We start from the raw sequence: 23,176 nt of genomic DNA, 5'->3' as shown, positions 1-23,176 counted from the left end.
AGAAATAGAGGAAAACAATAGAATGGGAAAGACTAGAGATCTCTTCAAGAAAGTTAGAGATACCAAGGGAATATTTCATGCAAGGATGGGCACAATAAAGGACAGAAATGGTATGGACCTAACAGAAGCAGAAGATATTAAGAAGAAGTGGCAAGAATACACAGAAGAACTATACAAAAGAGATCTTCAGGCTTCCCTATCTATCCACCACCAAATCCTGGAGCTTGCTCAAATTCTTGTCCATCAAGTTGATTATGCCATCCAACCATCTCATCCTCTGTCATCCCCTTCTCCTCCTGCCTTCAATCTTTCCCAGCATCAGGGTCTTTTCCAGTGAGTCAGTTCTTTGCATCAGGTAGCCAAAGTATTGGAGCTTCAGCTTCAGCATCAGTCTGGGGAATAAATGGTTGAAAAAGCTGGGAAAGGGTGAAAGGTGTTCCTAGCGAGCTGGTCATGATCTTGCCCCCCTTTTTTCTCATTCTGCCCTGCCCCCCAGGAATGGCATCTTAATTAGAAACTAGAGATCCCTCTGGGACTGGCCTGAATCCCCCTCCTTTCCAAGAACACAAACATCCAGTGTTCTTGGAGAGACTTGTCTTTAAGCTTACTTGGAATGTCCTCAAGCTCTCCCTGGCAGAATAAATATGTTTTAAAAAGAAGTTCCCTTCTTGGCGTCACACAGGTTAAGTGTGCCACCATTTTCATGACTTAGTGCTCTTATTAACTGACATTTCAGAAAAAAAGACCTGTCAGAGACAAAGAGGCATTTATTGTGGGAACTGTTAGAGCTGCAGCCTGCAGATACAGACTCAGGAACTTCTCAGAAACTTCTCAAGTTGTGATCTGCCAGGCTAAAAATGGGGAAGTTTATTACAGACAAAAACGCAAGAAGTCATGGTACTCATTTTGTTTGTCCAAAATTGTAATTGGAGCTGCTGAGAAGTGAGGGTGCTTGTTAAGGCAGAATTGGCTGCATAACCACCAGGTGGAAGAGGCAGGACCCTGAGACCAAAAGATTGCGGTAGAGGGAAGGGGTACTGTGAAGCTATCAACCGCAATTGCCAAGAGTGTTTGCCAGCGACTGAGCAACAACAAGGGCATTTTCCATTTGCCTGTGCTACTGCAGCTGCTGACTTTCAACACCCCCTGAAGGGAATTGAGGGTGGAGAGTGAGGCACTCTGTGTTCCAGGGAAACTGGTGGAACAAGTCTTTAGAGAGTTAGATATTTGCAGGAACTGATTTCATGATCTCAACCTTTGCATCTCCAAATATCTACAAAAACACTAAATCCCTTCATGGGGACAGCTCCTTGGGATTGGTGGAAAATCTTTTGTAAAGTAAGCACTTGATTGCATTGAACTCCTCCTTCACCAAAAATCTTATATATTCACCTCCCCTCCCTGCTGCTTTGGAGCAGTTTCTCAGAGCTATCTGAGGCACTGTCTCCCAGGATGCAGTCCTCATTTTGCCCCAATAAAACTTAATTCACAACTCTTCCATTGTGCATCTTTTTTTGTCGACAAGGCCAAAGGACCTGACAAAGGAAGATTTTTGTCTGTTCTTGGGTGTGCTACAATGCAAAGAAAGTTCTGGTTCTTGAGTTCTGAAATTGTTGCAGGAAAGGGGACCCCTTCCAGGGCCTGAAACTGGGCTCTTGTCTAACACTCAGAAATGAATTGTCCGAGGAGACACATGCTGACAAAGCAAGAGATTTTATTGGGAAAGGGCACCTGGGTGGAGAGCAGTAGGGTAAGGGAACCCAGGAGAACTGCTCTGCCTCGTGGCTCACAGTCTCGGGTTTTATGGTGGTGGGATTATTTTACGGGTGGTCTTTGGCCAATTATTCTAATCCAGAGTCTTTCCTGGTGGCACACACATCGCTCAACCAAGATTGATGTTAGCGAGAGGGATTCTGGGAAGTGGACAGACACGCAGTGTCTCCTTTTGACCTTTCCCGAACTCTTCCCGTTGGTAGTGGCTTATTAGTTCTGTATTCCTTACCAGGATCTCCTGTCATAAAACAACTCATGCAAATGGTTACTATGGTGCCTGGTCAGGGTGGGTGGTTTCAATTAGTGTGCTTCCCCTAACAAAATCAGACCCTCAGTGGCCTCCCAACTCCATTTTTATTTGCTGAACTGTGATTACTCATTATAATTTCAATTTGTCATTACTCTTAACTCTGTCAGGGTTTCCATGGTACTATAATCCATGATCTTTTAAAATATCCATCTCTTGACTAGACACCAGAGAAGACACCTGCCTTTTCTGGGCCATCCCAGGTGCCTGCTTCACCCTCTTCATTGGAATTTGCAGAGCTTTTGTTTCCCAGCACCTACAGCAGGAGTGAACTTTCTGCAGCTGTTTGGTGATTGGATAAGAAATTATTAGGCATGCAAAAAAACATGAAAACATGTAGCTGCCACTCTAACTAGGTATGTAACACAGCTGCTGCAATAAATTACCTCCTAAATTTCATTGATAGCACAGTATATATTTACTTATCTCTTAAGCTATGGAATATAGGTGTTCCTGGTTAGAATGCAGCTTTTTTCCACATGGAAATTTAAGATCATAAGTTTCTCCCTATGTCTAGGGCTTCCCAGGTGGTGCCAATGGTAAAGAATCTGCCTGCCAATTCAGGAGATATGGGTTGGGTCTTTGGTTTGGGAAGATGCCCTGAAGAAAGGCATGACAACCTGCTCCATTCTTCTTGCCAGGAGAATCCCCATGGATAGCAGAGATGGGCAGGCTACAGTCCATGGGGTTGCAAAGACTAGGACACAACTGAGCACCCACACATGCACGCACATAAAGAAATGGAGTATTGATTGCTAGAATGAAACTTGCATAACTACTCCAAAAACCCAAATTTTTTTGCTTGGTGGATTTTTGTTGTTGTTGTTGTTGTTGTCTGGTTGGCTGGTTGGTTTTTGTTTTGGGGTTGCTTTCTATTTAATTTTTTTTAAAAAATCTGAGTTCATTTACTAACAGGGGGCACTGCTGACCTTTCTTTTTTATATCCTTAAACCTTCTGTATACTGAAATCAGAAAGCTCAAGTTATTGGTAAATGCTTAAATCCACATTGTTTCATCTGATACATTAATATCTGCCTTATCCAGGCACTGAATTTTTTTTAATTTATGGATGAGTAAGGAGCAAGACTGATCATCTGTTTCCTACCTCAGAACCCAGGCTCCTTTTGCAAGCTACCGCGCCACATTTTGCTCCTGTAATACCTTCAAAACCAAGTTATACAGAGGGAAAAAAAAGCTAAAATAAAAAATTTTGCTCAAGGCTGGCCATTGTATCGCAAACAGTAGCTCTGCTATTGGGTAGGTAGTCTGTCTAAATTAGAGTGGCTGAAAACAATATTTACTGTGTTGCTTATTGTGCCAGGGTACCTCTGAACAAGACATACACATATGCAAGGTGTATATGCATATGGTGACCTGGACAGCCTTGATATTTCCCTAACTTTGTAAATACTCTGTGCTTAGTCATTCAGTTGTGTCTGACTCTTTTGTGATTCTATGGACTGCAGCCCTCCAGGCTCTTCTGTCCATGAGGATTTTCCAGACAAAAACACTGGAGAGGGTTGCCATGTCTTCCTTCAAGGATCTTCCCAACCCAGGGATCTAACCCAGGTCTCCTGCATTGAACAAGGATTCTTTACTGTCTGAGTCACCAAGGAAGCCCATGGATAATGGAGTGGGTAGCCTGTCGCTTCTCCAGAGGATCTTCCTGACCCAGAAATTGAACTGGAGTCTCCTGCATTGCAGGCAAATTCTTCACCAGCTGAGCTACCAGGGAAGCCCCTTGTTTAAGCTCTAGACAGGTGTTTGCCTAAGTCAAGAGATACCTTCTCCAGGAGATCTTTCCCACCCAGGGACTGAACGCACAATTCCAATGGTAATGTAGACAGATAATGATATATCTGCTGTTGCTGTTGTTTAGTCGCTAAGTCCTGTACAACTCTTTTGTGACTCCATGGGCTGTAGCCCACCAGGCTCCTCTGTCTGTGGGATTTCCCCAGCAAGAATACTGGGCTGGGCTGCCATTTTCTTCACCAAGGCATCTTCCTGGACCAGGGATTGAACCTGCCTCTCCTGCATTGTCAGGCAGGTTCTTCATCACAGAGCCACCAGGGAAGCCTGATGATGTATTTAAGATCTTTCAAAAATAAATTGGAGTAACTCTGTCTGGTTCACACATACAAAATGGAGCCAGATGGCCTTAGGTGGAGGTAGTTTCAGATGCATTCTTGCATCTGAGAACTTGCATAGGCATCACTGAGAACTTAAACTTTCTGAATTATATCAAACTCAAGACCATCACCAGACATTTTCAAAATAGTATCTGCAAGCAGAGCCAGCTACAAACATAGTTTCAAAGTGCCTCCCTCCTACTCCTGCAACTGCATAACCATTTTGAACCCCAAACAACTCCTGTTTAAACAAGCGTTCTTATTTCTTCCCAACTCTAATCCTAATTTCTGACAATTTATATAACCTTGTAGTTTTTGGCCTTTATAACCTTTCCTCATTTTGTAACCTCAGAACATATTAGGCTGGAGTTTTGATCTGTGTATGATCTTCTGAGAACAGTGGTGCTAACAAGCCACGAATCAATGCCTTTTAGAGTAGGTTTGTGTGGGTGGGTGGGGGTTTCTATTCTCAGAGGTCTTGGTTACCACAGGTTGAACCTCAAAGAGACAGCACCTTATCCCCATCTCTGCTAGGCCAGGGAGACTCGCAGGCTGTGGAGATGTATGCAGACTTTCTCGGGCTCTGCTAGGAAAGGACCCAGTATGGCAGACAGCCCGAGCAGAGGGCTGTCCTCTTAGATCCTCCGTTAGTCCACCAGGTCCCCATCAAGCGTTTGGCAGGTTGGAAAGGGACCAAAGACCCTTCAACGGCAGGCATCCTGTTTACAAGCGTTCTGACTTCCTTTTCTGCCTCAAACTCCTGAGAAATGAAAAACAGGACGTGGGGTGTAACATCTAGGGCGGAGGGCAGGGAGGGAGGGTTATATAGTACCATCTGGGGTACCATTCGGTCCATCGGCCTATTTTCCACACCCTGCATCCGGTGTCTCCCTCAGACCTTGGCAGACAATGGGACCTGGGTGTGGGAGACAGCCGTGGATGGAGAGGGGTGTGGTCGTCCCGCAGGGAAGCTGGAGGCGCCGGGAGAGGGCAGCCGTCGCAGCCCTGAGATGCCGCATCCCCCTGTTTGGCCACCTCGGCTGCTGCTGCTGCCAAGTCGCTTCAGTCGTGTTCGACTCTGTGCGACCCCATAGACGGAAGCCCACCAGGCTCCTCCGTCCCTGGGATTCTCCAGGTGAGAATATTGGAGTGGGTTGCCATTTCCTTCTCCAATGCATGCACGCATGCTAAGTCATTCAGTCGTGTCGACTCTGTGCGACCCTGTGGACAGCAGCCCACCAGGCTCCTCTGTCCACAGGAGTCTCCAGGCAACAATACTGGGGTGGGTTGCTATTTCCTTCTCTGTTGGCCACCTCTGGTCCAGAGCAGTCAGAGAGAAAGAGGAACCGCTACTGCTGAGAGGAGAAGAGAATGAAGAAACTGCCTTCTGGTCTCAAGCAGGTTGCAAATTCTCCAGGGCTGTCTCAATGAGTGAACATGTGGCCTGCTTGGGTGATTTGAAAAAAATTGACTTGATTTCTCCTCGGATGAACGTGCACCTAAGCCGCCCTCTTCATAGGAGTTTGCAGAACTTTACTGGGAGACTGGGAGATTGCTTAGGGTAAGCTCTGTGGTCTAGGGATTAAGGGTTTTGAAAGGCTGAGAGAAGGCGGCAGGCGTTCTTAGTGACCTGATTCAGGGTCTTTCCCCTTTTTGTCTCCGTCTGCCTCACTCCCAGGATTGTATCTTAATTGAAAAGTTGAGATGCCTTTGGAACTGGCCTGAATTCCCCTCCTTTCCAGAAACACAGTATTCTTGGGGAAACTTGTCTTTCAGCTTTGTCTGAAGAGCCTTAAGCTCCCTCTGGCAGAATAAGAGTGCTAAAAAAAAAAAATGTTCCCTTCCTGGTGTCATGCAGGTTAAGTGTATCACCATTTTCCTAATGTATTGCTTTTATTAACTGAAATTTCAGAAACAAAGACCTGGTTGAGAAGAAGACGCATTTCTGGCTGGATTGTTAGAGCCCCAGCTTGGAGACACAGATGCAGGAAGCTCTGAGTTCTGACTGACACATTAAAAGAAAAGGAGGAAGTTTATTTATTCTTTTAAATGCGAGAACCCATAGGTTCATTACAAATCTTGTTTCTCAAACATTAAAACTTCAGTTGATGAGAAGTGAAGTGTGTTAAGCAAGGATTAGTTGCACGGACACCGGAAAGGGAGGCAGGGAGATCTTGAGGGAGACAACAAGATTTCTCGGGGTACCTTGAGGCCACAGGGATCGGCAGGTGTTGCTCTGTCCTTTTGTGTGGTACAATACAAATTTACAAAGAAGTTCTAGTTCTTGAATTCTGAAATTGGACCCTTGCTTTCCAGCTCCATTTTCGTATGCTGAGCACTTCATTATAATGTTCACTCTATTGTAATTTAAATTTGTCATTGCTTTTAGCTCTGTCAGGTTTTTGGTGGAACTATAAACTGTAATCTTTTAAAATGTCCCTCTCTTGACTAGACACCAGAGAAGACACTAACCTTGCCTCACCCATTCTGGAAAATCCATCCAGACCTCTCCCACACAAGACCCAGGTGCCTGCTTCATCCTCTTCATCAGAATTTGCAGAGCTTTTGTTTCTCAGCACCTACCATAGTAGTAAACAGTCTGCAGATATATGGTGACTGGATAAGAAGTGATTAGTAATGCAAAAAATATGGAAAAAATGAGGCTGCCACTCTAACTAAATATGCTACATAGCTGCTGCAATAGATAACCTCCTAAATTTCATTGATAGCACAGTGTACATTTATTTATCACTCATGTAGCTGTGAAATACAGGAGGCTCTAGTTAGAATGCAGCTTTCTTCCACATGGAAATTCAGGGACATAAGTTTGTTTTATTTTGAAGCTGTGCTACCGCTAAGGTCTCCTTGGTTTTTGTTTGTTTGTTTGTTTGTTTGTTTCACCTGAACAGAGAAAGGCAAAGGTTTTTGTGAAGACATGTCTGAACTTGGATGGCCCCAACCTATAGGGAATTGAAACAGGACTTTGGTTTCTGGCCAGAGATTGAAGTCAGGCCAAGTGCTGAATCCTGGCCATTAAGATTCATTTCCAGAAAAGTGAATTTCCACAGGAAAAGCAAAATTAGTGAAAAAAGTGAAACATTTATTAGAAGGGAAAAAAGTACATGTGAATAGGCACACACTGGCAAGCCCAGAGTGTCAGGTCCTTGTGGTAGTTTGAATTACTTTTATGAGATTTTCTTCTGGGTTTTCTTTGGCCAAACATCTTGCTTTGGCTGAATCTGAGTCCATGTTTGGTATATATCAGTGTTCACTTTTCACTTTCATGCATTGGAGAAGGAAATGGCAACCCACTCCAGTGTTCTTTCCTGGAGAATCCCGGGATGGGGGCGTGTGGTGGGCTGACGTCTGTGGGGTCGCACAGAATCAGATACGGCTGACGCGACTTAGCAGCAGCAGCAGCAGTGTCCGCCCATGTGTGTACCCACATTTCTTAGCCAAGGCGGGTTCTAGTGAAGAGGCCTGTGGGCAGGTTGACATTACTCCCTTTTTGATCTACAGAGAGCCTTACTGCGGGTGTATTCTTGGAAAGTCCTCTGGACCTTGAGAATGAGAAAAGTACTATCTCATATCTGGGCAGGGCTTAGCTCCTCCTCCTCTTTGTCTCGGGGTATCTGTCCACAGGGGACAAAGTCCAGCTGTAGAGCCCGGAGTCCATTTAGCTCCTGCCTCATGTTCATTTCCAACAGCACAAGGGATGACTCTAAATGTGGCCACCTGATGTGAAGAGTTGAGTCATTGGAAAAGACCTTGATGCTGGGAAAGATTGAAGGCAGGAGAAGAAGGGGATGACAGAGGATGAGATGGTTGGATGGCATCACTGACTCAATAGACATAAGTCTGAGCAAAGCTCCAGGAGTTCGTGAAGGACAGGGAAACCTGGCATGTTACAGTCCATGAGGTCGCAAAAAGTTGGCATGACTGAGTGACTGAACAACATGTATATTTTTGGAAGGTCTGCACGCAGTGACATAGTGACACGATGTTGTTCTGTTGCTAAGTTGTGTCTAACTCTTTGTAACCTCGAGGATTGTAGCACACCAGGCTCCTCTGTCCTCCATTATCTTCCAGAGTTTGCTCAGATTCATGTTCATTGAGTCAGTGATACTATCTAACCATCTCATCCTCTGCCACCCCTTTCTCCTTTTGCCTTCTGAAAAGATATATCATCAGGGTCTTTTCCAATGAGTCAGTTCTTCATATCAGGTGGGCAAAAGTATTGCAGCTTTAGCAACAGTCCTTCCAACAAACTTTCAGGATTGATTTCCTTTAGGATTGACTGATTTGATCTCCTTGCAGTCCAAGGGACTCTCAGGAGTCTTCTCCAACACCACAGTTCAAAAGCATCAATTCTTTGGTGCTCAGCTTTCTTTATAGTCCAACTCTCACATCCATACATGACTACTGGAAAAACCATAGCTTTGACTAGATGGACCTTTGTTGGCAAAGTAATGTCTCTGCCTTTTAATATGCTGTCTAGGTTGGTCATAAGTTTTCTTCCAAGGAGCAAGTGTCTTTTGATTTCATGGCTGCAGTCACCATCTGCAGTGATTTTGGAGCCCAAGAAAATAAAGTCTGCCACTGTTTCCATTGTTTCCCCATCTATTTGCCATGAAGTAATGTGATTGGACACCATAATCTTAGATTTTTGAATGTTGAGTTTTAAGCCAGCCTTTTCACTCTCACTTTCACCAACAGGGTCTTTTGCAATGAGAGGTGGAGTCTGAACTGGGAGGGTGCTAGATTCTTTTAACTCATATATTAACAGAGTTTCCTTTCAATTCACATTTCCTGCTTTGCAACTACTGAGAAAAGGTACCACCAAATGCTTTTTTTGAAACATGACAGAAACATGACAACGACGGAGGTGTCTTTAAAAATCTTAGAGACAGACCCTACCTGTAGAGTGAATGAGAAGGCGTGGAGATCTGGTAAGGTAAAATTGATACACTTTTGACAAAACAAAATGGGAGTTGGGGAAGGGAGTTCTTGTACTACTGACCACTACAGCAGAGTAGAAATTGTGCTTCAGAAGTATCAGTACTTCACAGTTAACCTCCATAGACGGAGAGATGTTTTGAGGGACTAGAGGTGGGTGAGAGGGAAGGTGTGTAATTGTTATATTAGTTATTCTGCTTCTGGATATGTTACTTAAATATTACTGCACAGTGAATTATGTTATAGGAGGTTAAGAGAAAAATGGTCTTTGGGTTTTGTTTTTAATTAGTCTTCATATTTTCTCCAGGTTACTAGCAACTTGCATTCTGGCAACTCACATTATGATGTTAAATAATAGATGATCATATTCCAGAGGTGATGGCAAACAGACAGCAACAATTTTGTAGTACATATACTAATAAAAGTTGCCCATACCTCCTATATAGCACAGGGTACTCTGCTCAATATGATGTAACAAACTAAATAGGAAAAGAATTTGAATAAGATAAAATAAGATAAGATATTAAGATAAGGTAAAATAAAATAATATACAATAAAATTTTAAATAAATATAAATGTATGTTTTCTTTCCATTTGGCACAAAATTTCCCTGCAACGTTTCCTTTTGGTTAAGGGTAAATATGATTTTCAGTAATATCATTAAGTGTTTCAGCTAAAATCTATTGAGGCTCATTTTTGTGTCCAAATAATTTTCTTTGTCTTTCCCTCTGTCTTTTTCCCTCTTTATGTCTCTTTTTCTTTCTCATGGGGTCTAGTGTACTTCTGTTATTTAAATATACTGTTTTATATATATATAGTATACTTCTGTTATTATATCTTTCTCTTATTTTCATTCTCTGGTCCTTTGATCATAGTGCATCTTAAATGGCTAAGCTTTATATCATCGTTTTTAGAGTACATTACCAAAGTAGTTTCTATAATATTTTACCAGACATTGTCAGTAGTGATATTAAAATATCACATTAAAATTAAAAGTATCTTTTAAATAGAACCATTTTCGTTAAACAGTTTTGATCAATGAGAGCATCAGAGTATTAATGTAACATAGTGATTTATTATTAAAAATATTTTTTGAAATATAGTACCTATCTGGTTAATGTTATTATCAATATCAATGCATTAAAAAAAATTGTAACCTCCTGTCACTCTCCCCTGATGTTAGCTGAGAATTAATTTCTTACTGTTCTCTAAAGAGACTTTTATTTAATAAAGCCATGAATAATTATTGACAAAAAAATAAAGGTTAACTGCAAAAACTAGGACTATTGGTGAAACTGTTTGGTGTCATTACAGGGGCTCCAAAGAGCTCTGGCACCATAGTTCTTTATCTTTGAGCCCAGAAAGAATTCATTGAGAGGCAAAGTGATAAATAAGTGAAAGTGGAAGTCGCTCAGGTGTGTCTGACTCTTTGCAATCCCATGGGCAGTAGCCTCGCCAGGCTCCTCTGTTCATGGAATTCTCCAGACCAGAATACTGGAGTAGGTAGCCGATCTTTTCTCCAGGGGATCTCCCCAAGCCATGGATACAACCCAGATCTTCCATATTGCAGGCAGATTCTTGACCATCTGAGTCACTTGGGAAGCCCTGGTGATAGATAAGAAGTGATTTATTAGAATAGAACACTTGTGAGGCTTTCAAGTGGGTGGGCAGTGTCCTCCTGCACTGCAGAACTTACTGGGCTACAGCTTTATTATCAAAGGAAAAGTAGGTGGTGGAGAAGACCTTTGTCTTTCCTGAGTACATGTCATGCTTCCATCATTAGCAACTCCTCCAGGTTGATCAGGAGTTTCCTTTCTCTACATGGTCAAGCTAGGTCCACAAATTTTTTTTTTTAATGTGCATATCACAAGAATCATTAACTTACTGAGCTCACTGCACAGGATTAGGGTCTTATTGTGTCACTGTTTTATTGTTTGGGGGCATGTCTCGTGCTTCTGTCACATGATTTTGTTGCTAGACAAGCCTGCTTGGTTTTGTGGTTAAGCAAACCTGCTTTCTTGAATAATCATTAACTTACAGCAGTTTCCCATATATTGCTTTTTGCTTTTCTTTTGTAACTGAAAAACAGATGTGGAGATTCACGGTAGGAGTAGGAGGCTAAATCCATCTACCAGCAAATCCTTTAGCATTTTTATGTTATAGCAAGTTTAATGAGAAAAAGAACGTAGTTCTTGCATGTTTGTACTTTAGTCCAAGAAAAAGAAATCCTTTTACTGAACGTCTAATTTCTGCTAAAATATGCATTTTCTTCATTTTCTTTCCCTATCACCTCTCCCTGCATTTTATTTTGTATCTGGGACAACAGGATATTGAAGTTCCTGAGACACAGGGTTCATGTTTAATGAAAAATAAAGTTCTTAAGGAACTTTAATATTTTACTACTTATGCCAAGTGCTTATGTAGCTGAAGCTATTTGACCAGTGCAAATGTGAAATCTATTTTTTTTAATTTAAACTGTTCTGTAAATTAACTAAGTTTTCTAGTACATGAAATGAAAGTTAAAACCTGTAGAACTGTAATATGATCACTTCTCTGTTCTTCTGTGAGATAATTTCTAACACCATTTTTCAAACTAGACATTTGAAGGTTATTGTGTTCAAAGTGTAGTATAAAAGCCACACGAATTTAGAGGGAGACAGGAAGAGGACACACCACAGGAGAGTGTAAGGGAGAAAGACATTTTCCTCTGCTCTTCTGGTTTAAGAATTAAATTGACATGAGACAGATAACAAATAAAAATCAAACAAAACTTTGCAGACTGAAAAAATACATGTAACTTAGTGTTGAGAGTTACCTTTTATTCGATGGGAATTTTTAGGGCTTCAAGCCTGGGGGATAATGTCTCATGTAACCCCATAAAAACTGCTCTGAGGAGGGGAGGGGGCAGGAGTCAGGTTATGTCGAAGTTTAGAACAAGGGGCAGGTAATCTGAACATCAAAACATTATTGTGATTTAAAGAACACCAGATATTCCAAGTTAAGGAATGTAGTGACTTCTATGTACTGGAAGATGTAAGTCTGGGCTCACAGCAATCATTCCCTTGATACGCACCGCAGCTATCTGGGGCTGGTCTCCTGCACTTTTCCTTGGTGCTTACAGCAGGGAGTGACTGCAGCTTAATGACTGCCAGATAGCAAGCATCATTCTCCTTCCTAAGCACACTCAAGGCTCAGAATCTCACATTTGGAGGGTCAAAACTGCTGATGACTGTGACATCCTTGTTTATTGATATGGCAAGAAATTCCGCATCTCAGGTTGAATCATATGTATACATGAGACAGGCCCAGGAAAACTGTGTAGCTCACCAAAATGGCCAATAGCTTCACCTTAAATAGCATCTTCAGCTAAAGACAAAAGATGTTGGGGGTAGTGGTTTGGGACTTCAGAGAGAAGGAAATGGAAATGGAAAAGCAGAAGTTTGGTGAATAAAATGTTTGCAGGGCTGTGCAGAGACAAAGATCTTTAGGGCCAGGATAGACTCTGATCTCTAGGCCCTGACCAGTCTCCCCAACCACATGCAGGCCCATATTCTTTGCACATATTTCTGGTGATAGCTCTCTTCTAAACAGCCCCTCTATCTAAATTCTTTTAGACAAATAGGGCAAAGATCAAAGATTCTTCCTAGATTTTGGTTGCCTTGCTAATTTTTAGGTTGAAATAATCCACATGCAAAGAAACATTTTTGGGGTGGCAAATTTTATATCCATACAAAAAAACAGAAGGGAAGAAAGTAAGCAAGAAAGAGACATGAAACATGAAACAAGGGAGGGTGTTAGGAGAAAGATATAGAGAAATAAAGAGAAGAAAAGGGGGAGACTTTTAGAATACTGTACTTAGTCACTCAGTCATGTCTGCCTCTTTGCGACCTCATGGACTGTAGCCCAACAGGCTCCTCTGTCCATTGGGATTCTCCAGGCAAGAATACCATGACGCTCCTCCAGGGGATCTTCCCAACCCAGGGATCAAACCCAGGTCTCCTACATTGCAGGCAGATTCTTTACCAGCTGAGCTACCAGGGAAGCCCCCTTTAGAATATTAGTAAGTAAGTCCGTGTTAGTCACTCAGTTCTGCCCGACTGTTTGTGATGCCATGGACTGCGGCCCACCAGGCTCCTCTGTCCATGAGATTTTCCAGGCAAGGATACTGGAGTGGGTTGCCATTTCCTTCTCCAGAGGATCTTCCCAACCCAGGGATCGAACCTGGGTCTCCTGCACTGCAGGCAGATTCTTTACTGACTGAGCTACAAGGGAAGCCCTTTTAGAATATTAACACTTCCACAATTTTTTTTTCATTGTTAGAAGAGTAAGATGTGAATCTCCCCTTATCTCTCTCCAATGAATCTCCTATTTACCCCCCCCCCTTAAGAATATTAGTAAGGGGCAAATAGAAGATTCATTGGAGAGAGGTATGGGGAGATTCACATCTTACTCTTCTAACAATGAAAAAAATTGTGGAAGTGTAAACTTAAAAAAGTATTCACAACCTAAAAGTTGAGAGTATTACCAGGCCCAAGCTCACTCTGCTCACCCCTGACAATAGGCTAATAAATCTGAGAGACAAGGTATTTAGGCAAGGAATATGACTTTACTCAGAGAGCTGGCTGACCAAGAAGATGGCTGACTAGCATCTTGAAAGAACCATCATGTCGGGGTCTGGATGCCAGGATATTTTATGGATCAGAGATGGGGAGAGGAGAGGAAACAAAATAAAAAGAAAAAAATTGATTTTTGTTGGTATCTCTTAGAATACCAAGCATAATGTCACAGGAGTCACTTGGCTCACTGGAGCCGGCAGGCACTGGGGAGAGGGGGGCCTCGGTTAGTGAGTCTGCAGGCTGTCACCCAGGGCTGCAGGAGTCAGACTGATGTGAGGCTAGAGCAGGTAGACCTGGAATCTGTAGTGAAGTCAAGTGCTGCTTTACTCTCCTTTCCCGCAGGGAGAGGGTCTCTGTCTGTGCTGGACTGCTGAGTGCGAGGGAAGGGTTTGGGGGGCATGGTCCCCAGGACTTCACCAGGAGCCAAGGGACACAGGAGCCCCACCTGGAGCTGCTGGAATTGGCAGGTGCAGTGGGGAGACAGGAGCCTGTCTCCTAGGAGCCCACAGGGAGCCCGGGGTGGAAGCTGTCTGAGGCTGCATTGTCTGCTGGGACTGCTGGAGTGCAAGGAGCTGGGACAAGGCAGGGGTGGGTGTGCCTGGAATCCTTGGCTCTGGGGAAGGTAGATTCATGTGCAGATAATTTTCAAATTGATATTTCTACTGAGAGGTGAATGGATACCACATCTAGAAACACTTTCACTTCTTTCTAATCTCATATGTCTTTTATTTATTTTTCTTGCATTTTTGGCACTGATAGAACCTCTAGTAAAATGTTCAATTGGATTGTTAAGAAAAGACATCCTTGCCTTGTTCTTGATCTTTAGAGGAAGGCATTTACTTTTTCACCATTAAGTATCATGGTAGCTGTACTATTTCTATGAAAAGTGAAAGTTCAGTTCATAATTTGTTGGGCTTTGTTATTTTGGATGACTCTTAGGTTTTCCCACATTTTATGTCTATGCATGCATGCATCCATGCTAAATCACTTCAGTCATGTCCAACTCTGGGCGACCCAATGGACAGCAGCCCACCATGCCTCTCTGTCCATGGGATTCTCTAGGCAAGAATACTGGAGTGGGTTTCCATTTCCTTCTCCTTTTATGCGTATATAGATGATCATATCCTTTCTCTTCTCTTATTCTGTTAACATGATGAATTATATTGATTAGTTCTCTAATGCTCCTCTTATAACTTCTAACCAAATTTGTTATTTAAGGAGGTAAATTTGGATTGTTTGTATGTTTCGTTTTCATTCTGGTTTCTAGTCTATCTGTTTCTTACTCTCTTATTAGCTCTTCTTACAATAACTGGAAGACTCTCCAGGGGAAAAATACTGTTTCTCTTATCTCTGGGTCGCTTTTCAGCCATGGCCATCTCTCCTGAACATGGACCTTTTGTGAGGGATTTTGGCAATAGGGGAGGTGAGGTACAGTTGATTTTACATGTTGATTCTGTGATACATTTAAGTTTTTGTTTCTAATGCTTCCATGAGATTAAGATTATGACATTTCCATTTACAGGTAAAGATTTCCAAAAGAAATGCCTAGCAATTATATCTCCTGTTACACCTGCCAAGATTTACTGCTGCATCGTGATTATCTTTGTGCTTATAGCTCTAAATGTGGTCTTACTTTCCAATTGTGTGGCAGGTGAGTTACCTGTTCTCCAAGCTGTACCATGTTCTTTGCACATTCACATTGTAAATAAATATTTATTGAGCTCCATTATGTGCCAGGGTGTGTGAAATGCTTGAGGTATATCAGTGAACAAAACACAAAAAATTCCCTGTCCCAGGGAACTCCAATTCTATTAATAGCAGGAAGATGCAGATATTATAATATAGGGTAACAGATTGAGATGAATATAAGTGTCCAGGGAAAGCCTCTTTGAGATGACTTTTTGGCAAACTTGAAGGAGATGAAGAAGCCATTGGGCATGTGGGGAATGCATTGCAGATGGCAGGAACAAGTAGAATGAAAGGAGGAAGCTCCTGGCAGGTTTGGGGAACAGCAGGGAGGCTTCTACAGTTGAAGCAAGGTGAGAATGAGGAAGAGTAATGGGCTGGGGGTCAGGGAGGTCACAGCCTATTGAGTCAGGTGAAGACTTTGGCTTTTAATCTGAGTGCAGTGGGGGGCATCAGGAAGAGGGAAATTGTAGGAGAGGAATGTCATGATCTGAATTTCATTGTAGAATAAAACCATTTTGACTGTTACATCGAGAACAGACTGTTGGAAGATAAGTTAGACTTTGGGAACAGCTACTAGGGTAAACTTATAGAAATCCACACCAGAACAGACCATGGCTTGACCCTGGTGGTAACAGTGAAGGTGGGACCTGGTGTCAGAGTCTATCTTGAAAGTTGAACGAACAGTATTTCCTATCATATTATATAAGGGAGGAAAAAGTGAGGTTAGGAAGCAAAAGCATGTATTCTTCCCACAGCCTATACTCTGATGTCTTGCTGGTTTCAGAGCATCTAACAAGGGCCCAAATATTTTTATACATATTTAACAGAAATACATATAAAATAGCATTTCCAGAAACACTGCAAATACTACATTGTATTTTTGGTACTAAAATCAATAGTTGAACTATGCCATGTTTTGTCTACTGGAAGGTTTTATACCCCTAAGAGATGTATCATAGTAAAATCTAGGAAAGGTAAGGAGTTTGCCTTTCTTATGTCAAGAGTAAGAAGGACTGATATTAAGGAAGATGTGGGGAAAGGGAAATCTGTATGATGCTAGGAAAGAATACTACAGAAATTAAATGGTACAGAAATTGATTTCCTTAAAACCATTAGTGTCCATGGACCCCTGGGAAGTGAGATGCACAGATTCTCTGCTAGAAGATCAGTGGATTGATGGCTTTTGTGCCTGAGATAAGACTGTTAGCGATGACTCTGGGAGGCAACAATCAAATATCATATGTACTTCAAGACTGACCTCAGAGGTAAAAAGTCACCATATAAAATATATATATATATATATATATATATATATATATATATATATATATATATATTCATATATTAGTTTTCACAGAACATTCTTTCCAAGACAAACTCTCAAGCTAATAAAATCATTTAGGAAAATCAACTACCACTAGCTTGCACTCTGCAAGTGACCACAGATCTCAATATTGCATTCTCCAAGAAACCAAAAAGAGAAAAATAGATCTGAGAAAAGTCTGCTGTTTCTGAAAGCAGTAAAGTACAATCACATTTCCACACAGTGAGTAGCAGTTGGTGTTTTATAAATGGTTAAAGCTGGTAGCATTTCAAGAGACATTAGAAATATTAGTTGGAAGTGCATTACAGCTCAGCGATTCTCCATATAACCCAGAGTTGGGTGGCATCCATAGAGAGTGTTTAGTACATAGACAAGCACCTGAGAATGTGACTCTGGAAGCAAAATAATATGAAATTATGTAATGAGTGGTGCCAAAATACATATAAAATAAAACTGCATTCTGATAAACAAATGCATTGGGCATGGAAGACATTTCTGACAATCTGTCTGCCTACGGAAAGTAGGTCCTGTAGAGATTTTAAGAAAAACAAAATGCTATATGCAGAGCCATAAAGTACAAGAGTCTAGTTTATATTTGGCCATGTTTTTCTTCAAACTCCTCATTTTGGAATTTAGTTTTGCTGTACTTACATACATGAATACATGTGTTTGTGTATGTATATACATACATAATTTAAAAAAAAAGAAAAGACCAACCTCAGGATGGTAAGTGGAATAATAGGTAAAAGGGATAAGAAATTTTATTTGTTATGTTCACTGTGTCTGTCCAACTTTTAGTGAGAAGCAGAGAACTGGTTCCACAAATCTATATGTAATGAATGGTGCCAACATACATAAAAAGAAAAACTATTCTTTGGGAAAAACAGATGAGTTTGGACTTGGAAGACATTTCTAATAATCTGTCTACCTATAGAAAGTAGCCCCTGTTCAGGTTTTGAGAAAAGCAAAATGCTGTTAGCTAAGGCCATAAAAGTACAAGAGTCTAGTTGTTCTTTGGCATGCTTTTCTTAAAACCCTCATTTTGGAATTTACTTATATTGTACCTACATATACATGTACACACATGTATATATATATATATATATATATGTATATATATATATATACACATATATATATATAAGTGTTTTTATTTTTCTGAAGACTCAAAGAATTGGACATTCAGTCAGACATTTTGTACTTCACGTGAAGCTGTTCTTGCTCAGTTTGAAACCGAGGAGGAGCTGGTAAGAAATATTTTTGGATTATGTTCTTTCTTGAATACTTAGCTCCTGATAAGGATGTAGGCTGCACAGGGTGACAGCTGAAAGAAGAGGAGAGTCCCATTCGAGGCAGGCTTGGCGGCTTGGAGTGCATATTAGTGCCTGATATTTCCTGGGTATGTTCTCTACGTGGAACCCTGTGAGACAATTTAGACAGATTCTCTCATGTAATCCTCATGGTTAACCTTCAAATTAGATATGTTGTTCCCATTGTAAAAAGAAGTCTGGTCATCATGCAATTTATCACCCAAATTGGGACATTTTGGGGAGTGAAAGTGACAATATTATGTTGGAAGTGACAGTATTGTGTTGGAACCACAGGCATAACCTGGGACTTTCCCAGTCAAATTGAGATGTGTGATCACTTTAATGTAATTTAGGATCAGAGACATTTGAGTGACTTAAGCTGAGAACTAGGGACTAGTCTTCTCCCTTCAATGTCTAAGCTTCTCAATCTTACCAGGCTGCCATCCAAAGAGAGAAGGCTGGGGGGAAGAGGACTCAAGGGTAAAATGAAGGATACATGTGTTTTTGTTTTCTGTGTTTTATAATAGAACTTTCTGAAAAGTCACAAAGGCCCTTTTGACCATTGGATTGGCCTTAGCAGAGAATCATCACATCATGCTTGGAAGTGGACAGACAACTCTACATATAATACATCGTAAGTTTTTAGACTGCCTTCTGTTCTATTTATATGTGGTTATGGGTGAGAGATGTATTTATGGGAATGTAAATTTAATATCATGGAAAGTTTGCTGCACTGTGAGGTATAAAATAGAAATCCTTTGTATGCTCTTCTGTTTATTATCTGTGCCTTTTTTGAAAATTTTACATATCACGTTTTTAGTTGAAATCTTTAGCATGATGATGACATTGGACATAGTTCTTCTGCTTTCACCCACTGACTTAAACTGTGCTGAAATCCATATTTAGAATGTAGAGAGAACAGCTGAGGTACTCTGGGATCCTACAGTCTTGGAAAACCACTGAAGAATTGGTATCCACAGACCCTCAGTCCACTCTGCCAGCTGCTCTGCCGATTCCTAAAAGGAAGATATCAGAGAACCAGTGGGAATCCCTCCTGTTATAATTTATCCCTGGAAGGAATTTAGTAACACATCTTGGGTTGTGAACACTTCAGTGGGAATGTTTTAAATGTAAACATTACTTTGGAGCCTATAGAATATAAGGGGCGGTCACTTCCCTCAATCAAAGCTAAGCCTGTTTAAGAATTTGCTAGTAAGCACATACCTTTGTTTTCACCCATGTATGAGCCAGGTCAGGAGAACACTGAAAGCTAACTAAAATAATCAGTAAAAGATCAAAAATAAGAATAGAAAAGAGTTTTATCTGAGCCAAGTTGAGGACTAGCCCAGAAGCCCACTTCCCAGATGGACTCTGAGAAACTGTTTCAGAGAAACGGGGTTTCTGGATCTGTTTTATGTCTTGTCAGAAGAGAGAACATTAAGCAAGTCAGGGTTACATTCCTTCAAGGTTTTGCTTTAAAAAAAAAAAAAGAATAGACCAGCAAGTACAGGGTGGGTTGACACGGCATTTTCACCTGGGAAGGGAGTCTTACCATCGAAGGAGGACCAGCATTGGTATCTCAAGAAGAGGGACATTTAAACTTTCTTTTTAATTTGGACATTCTTTACTTCTGGTCAGTGTGCCCTTTTGTTCAATAATTAAAGTAGATGTACAGTGGATGTTTACTATGATACAGACTATTTTATAGCATAAAATTCAAGTGAAGTCATGTATAAGCCAGAATGACTTACCAATATTTCAGTATGTGACAATTTCTTTTATCAGCACCCATGGCAGCATTTCACTTGGCTGCAACAGTGAGCCCTAGTTAAATACCTAGTCAACAACATAACTGAATTTGGGATAGATGATGATAATCTTCCAATATTCCAGACGGGACTTTGAGAATATAAAAGGAACTGAATACAGAAATCGTCTATATTTACTCAGAAGCCTTATGAACAACAGATTTTCATTTTTCTCTTGTCCACATTAAAAATCCCTGAAGTCAGGGGTACTGAAGATTATAGAGGAGGAATGAATGTAGATGTCCAGGCTATGCTTTTTTAATATTTTTGTGTTTGGTTTTAGGTTCGGCATGACAGGAGATGGGGAATGTGGCTACCTGAATGACCTTGGAGTTAGCAGTGCCAGAAGTTATACAGAAAGAAAATGGATTTGCAGCAAACAAATAACATTTCCATATCCTTAAATTCTTCAAGGGCCTTTTAGGGATCACACACCATCCCTAAGAGATGCATTAAAAATTGTTTTATAAATGTTTTATAACATTTTATTATAAATGTTTTTATATACATTATAAACAGTTGCTCTATTGCTTGCTCTGCCAAAAATATCAGGAATATTTATTGATAGTGTTTGTTAACCCCACAGAAGCAAGCTATACTTGCATGAGATAGGAATTTGGAAGAGATTCTAAATTAAGTAGGTGTTAAATAATATGAGTTGATATTTATGTTTTGAACCCATAAATATGAAAGAATTCCCTTTTTCCCATACAAACAGCACTTTATTTGCACACATGGGACCACAATAATGACTATGATAGCTAAAGCCATGCACAATTATTTTAATAACAAATGAGAAATGTTACAACTGGTTAACACATTCAAAATTCCCTGACTGTCAATTGCAAATGTACATGGTCACTTTTCTTGGACTTCCCTGGTGGCACAGTGGATAACAATCTGCCTGCCAATGCCGCAGACACAGGTTGCAGCTCTGGTCCAGGAAGGTTCTGTACCCCACACAGCAGCTAGGCTTCTGTGCCACTGCTGCTGAGCCCGCTCTGTAGAGCCCGTGAGCCACAGCTATGAGCCCGAGTGCTGCAGCTCCTGAAGCCTCACGCTAGAGCCTGTGCTCCGCTACAGGAGATGTCACCGCAGTGAGAAATCCACACACTGCCGCGACGGGCCAGTGCAGCCGAAAGTGAATGATTAATTAAGTACATTAGAAAACAAATATAGAGGGAAAATTTTAATGCTACCAAGACTAGGGACTTCCATGGTGGAAGTCCAATAATAATAATAAATTATCCATTTACCACAATAAGTAAGAAACGAAAGAAATCATAAAATTGGGCGGGGTAGGGAAGCAAGCAAACACACTAGATTTTACATGCTGAAATGAATATCAAAGATCCCACATGCTGCAACTAAGATCTGGGGCAGCCAAAAAATTTCAAAAATTACTAAGACTAATCTTTATTTCAGACTCCATACTTTAAGGCATTAGAAATACTGTAAAGGTGCATTTTATGCTTTAATTCTCAGTGTTTCCGTTTTATTTTTTTTCTGTTTTTTTTCCATTTATTTTTATTAGTTGGAGGGTAATTACTTTACAATATTCTAGTGGTTTTTGTCATACATTGACATGAATCAGCCATGAATTTACATGTATTCCCCATTATTACAGTGTGCTAAGTAAATATTATGTCTATAAACAAATACCAATCTGTTTTTTACACTATTGGATTTTAAAAATCCTGCTTTCACCCCATTAAAATAAACAATAGTGAATTGCCTCCTCTCATTACCTGTGTGATACAGTCTCAAAAATGTTTATGCATGGTTAAGGTTTAGAAACAGAATGTTTTAGATTTTTACAGTATGAGCTGCACTATACTGATGAGTCCAGAAATGGACTAAGTAGCAATTTATAATGCATTTTCTGTCTTTATGTATTGTGTTGTCCAGTGAATAAGATCTTACAGAGTAGAAAATCCAAATAACATTCTTGGCCAACCCAGTGCTTCCATTTCTCCCATCTTAGTGGTGTGCTTCCCAGTTTCTTCTTTTTTTGTTTTTAATTTTGATCTACAACCATATTCCAATAAACATTGTGTTAATTTCAGGTGTGCAGCAGAGTGAATCCGCTGTACATGAACATGTATGCACGCTTTTTTAGATTCTTTCCCCACAGGAACGAACACGTTATAGAGTTTCCCTGGGCAATGCAGTATTCCTGACCAATTATCTATTTTACAGAGAGTGCTGTGTATCTGTCAGTCTCAGTCTCCCAATTTATCCCTCCACACCCCTTTCTACCCCTTTACCACCTGGTAACTCTAAGTTTGATTTCTACATCTATGACTCTATTTCAGTTTTGTAGAAAAGTTCATTTGTACCCTTTTTTAGATTCCATGTATAAGCAATATCATATGTTTGTCATCAATCTCTCCTTGTAATTTAATTTAATTTTGAAGATATTTAGTTTTGTATCTATTTATATATATTATATATTTACATTATATATAATATATATACTTTTATATACTTTAAATTATGTATTTGATGCTTTTTGTCTTACCGCCCCTTTTACCTCAGGTGCTGTAAGATGAGTGGACTATGTCTAGTTCACTTCCGTGTCCTCAGAGACTAGCACAACGTCTCAAGTACAGAATGTTCTAAACATACCTGTGAATATATAATGTCTTCCTGACTATGAGGTGCTGCCCTGTTTGCCTGTTTCTGTTATTTTTCTCATAAAGAAAGATAAATTTTCACAGAAATCTGGAAAGTAAAATAAAGCAATCAGTAAAATTTATATTGGTCAGCTTGGTGTGATTGACTTATAAATGATGTTTGAGTCAAACTGTGACCCTAACTGACTTAGTATTCTTTTACAACCTAATTTCATTAACATAGATTAGAACAACGTATGAGTAAAACATACTGGTTTGTCAAATTGGTTATTTTTGTTGTTGTTGTTATGTGCAAAGTTTTATTTAAAATGAAATATTACACTTTCTCTCCATATTCATTCACATAAGTACATTCTTATTGTATACTTATATATGTGTGTATGTGTGTGTTTCCACTTGTGACCATGGGCTTAAAGGAAAACATAAGTTAAAGCTGTATTGTCTATATTAACATCTAACAAAGCTGAATTTAAGCAAAGAAATATTATAATGCTAAATGTTTTGATATATAGGAAGATTTAACAATGATAAATTTATTTTTTAATTTTTTTCATTTATTTTTGTTACTTGGAGGCTAAATACTTTACAATATTGTAGTGGTTTTTGCCATACATTGACATGAATCAGC

At 40.3% G+C, this 23,176-nt stretch overlaps 1 protein-coding gene and 1 long non-coding RNA gene across 5 annotated transcripts; both read left to right on the top strand.

The window, feature by feature from the left end:
* Window positions 1-5,043: 5,043 nt before the first annotated feature.
* LOC139033962 (uncharacterized) lies at window positions 5,044-16,756 on the top strand. Of its 4 annotated transcripts, XM_070464039.1 has the most exons (4): window positions 5,044-5,344; window positions 6,662-6,821; window positions 9,043-9,158; window positions 15,304-16,756. In XM_070464039.1, exons 1-4 carry the CDS (start codon window positions 5,119-5,121, stop codon window positions 15,525-15,527), a joined length of 726 nt encoding a protein of 241 aa, XP_070320140.1. In that variant the 5' UTR covers window positions 5,044-5,118; the 3' UTR covers window positions 15,528-16,756. The 4 variants fall into 4 exon arrangements, 1 of the variants encoding a protein (XP_070320140.1); XR_011486439.1 differs by lacking the exon at window positions 5,044-5,344 and adding an exon at window positions 5,351-5,770 and having other exon boundaries at window positions 6,662-9,158; XR_011486441.1 differs by lacking the exon at window positions 5,044-5,344 and having other exon boundaries at window positions 5,777-9,163.
* Window positions 16,757-17,941: 1,185 nt separating this feature from the next.
* On the top strand, window positions 17,942-22,670 carry LOC139033963 (uncharacterized). The gene is made up of 3 exons (XR_011486442.1): window positions 17,942-18,041; window positions 18,632-18,738; window positions 20,196-22,670. It is a non-coding gene; the product is annotated as an uncharacterized lncRNA (long non-coding RNA).
* Window positions 22,671-23,176: the final 506 nt, after the last annotated feature.

Source organism: Odocoileus virginianus, unplaced genomic scaffold (genome assembly GCF_023699985.2).
Source record: "Odocoileus virginianus isolate 20LAN1187 ecotype Illinois unplaced genomic scaffold, Ovbor_1.2 Unplaced_Contig_11, whole genome shotgun sequence".
Taxonomy (NCBI): Eukaryota; Metazoa; Chordata; class Mammalia; order Artiodactyla; family Cervidae; genus Odocoileus; species Odocoileus virginianus.
This window is presented reverse-complemented; position numbering and strand designations above follow the sequence as displayed.